General features: G+C 32.6%; 1 protein-coding gene across 2 annotated transcripts; it reads right to left on the bottom strand.

Annotated features, from left to right (window-relative positions):
- Positions 1 to 721: 721 nt before the first annotated feature.
- LOC125050528 (transmembrane emp24 domain-containing protein bai) lies at positions 722 to 6089 on the bottom strand. 2 transcript variants are annotated; one of them, XM_047650434.1, is made up of 6 exons: positions 5780 to 6089; positions 5302 to 5422; positions 2732 to 2802; positions 2081 to 2089; positions 1683 to 1809; positions 722 to 1199 (listed from the first exon to the last, which is right to left on the bottom strand). In XM_047650434.1, exons 1-6 carry the CDS (start codon positions 5954 to 5956, stop codon positions 1078 to 1080), a joined length of 627 nt encoding a protein of 208 aa, XP_047506390.1. In that variant the 5' UTR covers positions 5957 to 6089; the 3' UTR covers positions 722 to 1077. The 2 variants fall into 2 exon arrangements, with proteins under 2 accessions (XP_047506390.1, XP_047506398.1); XM_047650442.1 differs by lacking the exon at positions 2081 to 2089 and having other exon boundaries at positions 5780 to 6088.
- Positions 6090 to 7196: the final 1107 nt, after the last annotated feature.

The following is a 7196-nucleotide window of genomic DNA, read 5'->3' on the forward strand; positions in this document are numbered from 1 at the left end:
TGACTCAAATGCTGTATTTGTCGTTTGTAAGGTGATGAAAGCTGGATATATTGCTACGAACCCGAAACCAGAAGATCCTTTCCATCCGAAGATCGGCCAACTAAGGTAAAGAAAAGAAAAAGTCAAGAGAAAAAGATGATTGCCTCATTTTTTGGTCGGAAAGATCATTTCGCGACAGTTGTGCTAGAAGGTGGAAGGACAGTTACTGCAGACTGGTACTTCAATCGCTGTTTCTTTGTCTTGGAAAAAATTTGACAGCAGCGCCCTCGAACCAGGATCCTCCTTCACCACGACAATGCTTCAGCGCACTCCGCAAAACGGACTGTTAAATATTTGACGATGGTTGGTGTCGAGATAATCCGCCATACAGTCCTGACCTCGCGCCCTGCGACTTTAATTTATTACCAAAGATAAAATTCGATTCGCTTTACGATCCCTGAAGATGCGGTAAAAGCGGACGAAAATGCCATAGGAGACCCCTAAGAAAGAATGGGCCCTGCTTTTCTCAGTGGTTCCATCGAATGCGACGATGTGTAGAGAGGAACGGAGATTACTTCGAAAAGCAATCAAAGTAGTAGTAGAGTAGCTTTTTTTATTTTCAAATTTTTTTTAGTGTTATCTAGGTATTATATCTATGTTTGGGTCTATGGTCATATCACATTTCCACTGTCTACTTTAGTTAAAACGGTTTTGATAAGATTTAATAATTAAAACTCTGTAGTATACCAAATACATTTATGCATAAACAAATCACTCATATACATACAACAAAAATATTAAATAATAATCTGTTTAGAATATGCATTTATATAACTAACGCAGAGAGTAATAGGTCCGATCACACATTCTTATTTAAAAAAAAATTTAGGATATTTATTAATGTACAAAAACTATTTTGGTATTTTGTTCTTTAATCCTTTATCAATATTTTTCTATGTGTTGTATGTAAAAGATGAGTTAACTAGTTACAAATAGGTAAATGTAACCGCACCTCATTATAATATAAAATTTATGTTATCTGGTTAAATCTATGAACAAGGAATAAGACTGTGTGACCCTCTCTCAAAATGTATTTTGTTATTCAATAAGTTTCTTGGCCTTAAAATAGCGGCGAAGGTAAAGCACCTGCCACGTGGCTAGCCCCAACAAACATACCATTGAAAACAAACTGAAGAATAACACTCTATTGTTTGTTGATTCTGAAAGATAAAAAAATGTAATTAAGCAATTTAACCTTGACACATAAGCATAAAAATAAATATTTTTTTACATATTAAGCTCAATTTAATTTATACAGTAGGCTTATTTTGAGTAATTTCAATATAAGGTCACTTTACGGACTACACTCTTGTTGTTTTTCATGAAACTTTGGAAAAGACCATCAAAGTTTGAAGTTTCGTTTCGAGTTTGAGAGTGGCAGAAAGGGGAATTAAATTTAAATTAACAGTCAACAGGCTAGTAATGAAACGTCATTGATCCAAGTCATTTGCTTAGATGTTTGACCGACTGTTTGCGGAACATCTTTCAGGCCACTAGTTAAACGGCGCCGTTTAGTTAAAAGGCTAGGCTAAGGTTAGGTTAGTTAGGTTAATTGAATTGCTAATTAAGCTAGTTGGCTGCGACATATATTTTTCAACAACAAAAGATTGAAAATGGTAAATCGGTATTAAAATATACTCAACCGTTAGTATCCCTCATCTCCTCTTCTCGCTTTCTCATTAGTGTAAAATCTTGCACAATAGCCTCTGACAAATCTTCCAGTCTCTTTAGCTCCAGTTCCATTGGCTTTAACTTTGCTGCTTCACCAATCTGTTGAATGATTTCATTTTACAACCAGTGTATTCAGTTTTATTCAGTTCAGTTTAGTCAGTTTAGTTCAGTTTTTTTTACAATTCCATTAATATTTATTATAAATACACAATGAACTGTGTGTGGTTTAAGTACTATATTAATTAGTGAATGTTAGTAAACCAAGAAAAAAATGGGTAAAAAATATTATTTACTGTCATCAATTAAAATTACCATGCCAATTCTTTTTCTATGATGAACATACACACAAACACTCAATATAATTTATTACCCATGTATTCTAGTAGATTGAAGATTGTGAAGAGCAGCAACATAATAAAAAAAATACACATTATAGTGAAGCAGCAACATGGAATTCATTCCAATAGTAAACAAATAGTTTCTGTTCATAAAAATACTAAATGCCATTAATTATGTATTAATATATCATAATTAGACATGTCTAAAATCTAGATACATGGTATTACAACTTCAAACAATGTTGGTTTGAAGCATAAGTTTGAGCAGCACAATACATGAAATTTCAACAACAATTTCATTAAGTTTTTAAGATACATGAAATGGAATCTGCTGCAAAGTATAGTTATTTAGTAGTAAAAAAGTTATCTTATTATTATTATCAGTTACTTTTAGAACAGCTATAAAAAGTTTTATAACATTTCTCAAAAACAAAGACCCCATGACAATTCTTGAAGTTAAGTAATATACTGGAGGTTTATTTATAAAAACTGAATCACTCGAATTATATTTTCCCTCCACCAAGGCTGTATAAAATAAATTCACAGACAATGTATTAAACAGTTTATTTTAAATAGAAATTGAGAACAGCCATATGTAAGCATAGAAAGGTCTTCTAATTAAGTTTAATAATTTGTCTTCCTTTTTTTGTCAGTTAATATTGATTCAACAAAATTTAACTTACCCCTTCATAATTTTTAGCTTCAATTCCAACTTTTATATCTAAGTGTACATCTTGTGATACTCCACGACGTTCTAAAGTGTCAAAGATATTAAAATGTTATTTATTGTTCTAGATTTGTATGACAGACATACTTGATAGATGGGTGATTCTCTTATAAGAGGTAACTATGGTGGCAATCTATTTAAAAGTGGTTTTTTAATCTATATGTTGCTATTTTGTGCAATAAATCACTTCTCTTAAATGTCCTTTATTAAATAACATTATAATTAAATGTCTCATTAAAGCATATTTTTGTAAAACTCGTTATATAGTCTAAAAAAGTCTCTACCCTGGCCTGTCCCCTTACCGGTTTCAGCTTAACTAGCATACAATACATACAATATTTGTATTATTTGCTAAAACAAACTATGTTTACCACAAACGTAATTAAATATACTTTAATATTATTAAAGAAAAATTGAAAAATATTTGCTTATTTTCAATAATTTTTAAAACTTAATTGTTGTCCCGCTTTTTTTGTGTATCTACCCTGGCAATATTCGCACGCTGCTACAATATAAAATATAAGACGGCCACATTACCGAACTCGCTCATTGACAATTAACAACGTGAAGTTCGCAATACTAAGCACAGAAGCGGTTAGATCGACGCAATTTGCCAGTTTTTGTGTCACGTCCGTGCGATGTAACGGTTTCGCAAGGTCATTGTGTCTCTCCACTGGTAAGTAATAAAAGTTATAATAATCATTTTATTTATTTGCAATTCCTGTCCTAATTTAGTAATACTGTAATAGTCAAAGCTTGCTTTATTATTCATTGAAAACTTTCTTGGATAAACCAAAATAATGTATTATGTTATGAAAACGTCTTTCCCCTGGCGTCTTTCCCCTGGTAAGATTACTATCAGGGGAGATACTTACTGACCAGGGGAGATATGTATCATAGTAATTGTGCCACCTATTTAATGTCTGTGTGTTGCACACGCCAATGTGGATCTGATTCTTACGGCACTATTCCAAGCCAAAGTTACATCAATATCAAACCATCAAAATCTTCTTCAAATTTGTTGCAATAGGTGTAACGAACAGTGTCTATCGCGAGAATGCATTGTAAAAATAATTATCTACGTGATTTGATTATACAGTTAGAAGACAACTTGGAGTATTTTCTTCACCATGAACTGAATATAGTCCACCAACATTCTGCTTTTAAAATTAATAAGACAAATTTGACAGTAAGAGAAGCTGTGATTCACGTGAACCTTAGTGACTTTAAACAAAATACGCAGAAGAAATTCCATTTTGGAGGTGCACGTCAACAGATAAGTCTGTACACAGTTGTAACTTACACGAAAGAAGAGGCATCAGGTGAAGTAAAGACAACATGCTATTGTTCGATGTCACAGATTTTGTTACATACGCCTCCAGCTATATGGGCACACTTACAGCCAATTTTGAACAGCTTGCCACCAGAAGTAGAGATCCTCCATTTTTGGAGCGATGGACACAATATCGCACTCATTTAATAGAAGTTTACCCAGCTCTTACAGACTTTACCTGGAATTACCATGAAGCTGGACACGGTAAGGGAGCTTCAGATGGCGTTGATGCTGTTTGCAAAAGATCAGCCGACCTATTGGTAGCTAGTGGCAAAGATATAGCATGTCTGAGCGATTTGTCAGATGCTATTCAGAAAAACTGTCCTGGCATTAATGTTTTCGTTATGACAAAGATATTTTAGGCAAAGACGCTTTGCTTGCTAGTGCTAAAACACTCATAAAGACTTTTGCTGGTACTTTGCGCGTCCATCAGGTGTCATGGAACATTGAAGATCCGATAACATTGAAAATGAAGTCTTTAAGCTGCTTTTGCAATGAAGATATACATTGCGATCATTCTAAGCTTGGTGTCATGACATACTCGTCTAATAAAAAATCTCGTCTCCGAGTCGAAGATGTTTACGTCCCTGATTCAGAGTCCGAAAACGAGACTCCTTTTGACATTGAACAAATAATAACTTCAAAAGATCGCAAGCACCAAATAAAAAATATTCAACAACCGTTGACATTCAAAGAAACGCTTAAAAACGGCGCATTTAGTCTGATTAATAATAAATATGATAAAAAAATGTTGCCTGATTATAAATTTCAAGAACAATCTTTGATAAATTTGATTATTTCAATTGTATTCTTTGTTTTATTGCTTCTAATTATCTCCCCTGGTCAAATACGTATCTACCCTGATCTTCATGTCTCTACCCTGCCTGATGTATTTACCCTGGCCCTCTAAAAAGTGACAAAATATGTTTTAAGTAACTTGCCCTTACGTGAGAAGATACACAAACAAGCCAAAAATCATAATATATATGTATAATGGATAAACTCCAACTTTTCTCCTTGGCCGTCTCCTCCATAGACGAAAAACCTCTTATATAAGAACTACCCAGATAGAGCATGTTTGTTTTTACTAAATGCTTACTTGAATGTAATGCAAAATATATATGCTAGCTAGGTTAAATTTATTTCAATAAATAGCAAACTAACAGAAATATTGAAAAGAAAAACAATATTACCTGGTTGCATTTTAGATATAAAACAGACTTCAAATGTGTCATATGTTTCTGTTACAAATGTAAATTTGCCCTTGCTGATGTTGTCTTTTTGAGCTAAGATGTGTCCCTTGGAATCCCGCACCTATAAGATGAAATTATAAATAAGTTAATGTTTTAGACAATTAGAATAGCGCATATTCTGGCCAGTGCTGGAAAGTTTCCATACACTTTTAGATGAAGCTTGTTTTTATCTCAAACTATTTATGATAAAATTAAAACATTATTAGGGTTGGACTTAGAATTACGTTAATTATTATTATGTTAAGACTTTTATATAAAAAACTGGGATATTATATAAAACTAAAAAAAGAAAAATGTCCTTAACATATTTTAAAACACAGCTTTGTACCTTATTACTACATGGACATTAATTTGTTTAATATTATACAAGTTAACCTCTCATGAACTAGAGTAATATAAAGTAATTTTTCTTGCTTACAATGTAATCAATCCGCTGTCCAGTAATCTCTGTAATTTCATACTCGCCGGCGACTAACACGTTAGCTTGTAATTCCTCTTTTAAACATTTTTGAGTATTTGGTGCCAAACTCCACATAATAGCATCACAGCTACACCAAAAAATACTAAATAGAATCGTGAGATAATGTACCTCCATTGTGGTTATAAATTTTCGATATTTTGTTAAGCTTCAATTACATTTCAATTCGTTACGAAGAGAAAATAAACATTTTATGTACGTATTCGTTTCGAAAAGACATCGATGAGTTGGCCCAACCTTTTCAAAACGTCATTTTTTTGTTGTTTATGTCGTAGATTTACAATTGACACTTTAAACAAGGCTTTTTGGCACCTAACATCTGTATCATATATTAATCTGTATTAATAAATCTATACTGTTTGGTTTTATAGCATATTTGTATAAAAAGACATTCGTAATTCAGTTCGACTAACAATAGTAAACTGCCTAAATCCATTAATAATAATTTATACTACTTCCAAAAGTTTGAAATATAATTCACAGCAAAACCATATTAATGTTTGCCATAATAATCGACTTTTTTCGTTTCAGCATCGTTACTAGCAGACATATAAACATTAAAATATTATTATGTTCTCCTACTCTTTCAAGAAATTTAGCTCTCAAATCCTAAGATTCAGAATTGAGCCTTAACGCTAAGTAATTCTGTTTGACAAAATACAGCAGTACATTGTATTGGATTTTGACAGATGGGAATCGAAAGAATTATATAGAAACAAGAATATGAAAGACTCCTTCGTCACATCAATAAAGAAAATTGTGCTCAGGATATTATTAGACCATATCACATATTATACAATTCATCACGTTGGGCATGAGACAAAATCATTTTTCGACACCCTGATCTGACCTTGTAACCCTCTAACGCTTAATGAAAATACGCTCACGTTTTGTCTCTTGACTATTTTAATTTTGTTTCAAATCGTTTCGTTTTGTTTTAATACAAGCCATTAAATCCGGCAAAGCACTCGCGAGCTCTCTGGCATTGAAAATGTCCATGGGCGGCGGGCGATATCATTTAACATTAGATGAGAGCCCTGCCCATGTGCCCCTGTTATATAGAAAAAATACTTAATTGCAATGGTACATAACCGTGAGAAAATAAAGATAAAAGATGGATTTCTGGCTGTTGTGTCGCCTTGTTTTGTTCTTATTACTTGAAATTTGTGGCATACAAATTTACAAAATGTAATCGTAAAATGTAAAGTGTAGGTAAGTAAAGTATTGCCATTGCAAACAATTAATTTTTTAACTTTTATTAAATAGATGGTAGAGCAGTGGAGCATTTTGAACAATTGCTGTGTTTTTCGATTGTTAAAATATATTTGATGTTAATTGAAAAGGTTCATCGATTCGA

This window comes from Pieris napi, chromosome 1 (assembly GCF_905475465.1).
Source record: "Pieris napi chromosome 1, ilPieNapi1.2, whole genome shotgun sequence".
In the NCBI taxonomy this organism is placed as follows: domain Eukaryota; kingdom Metazoa; phylum Arthropoda; class Insecta; order Lepidoptera; family Pieridae; genus Pieris; species Pieris napi.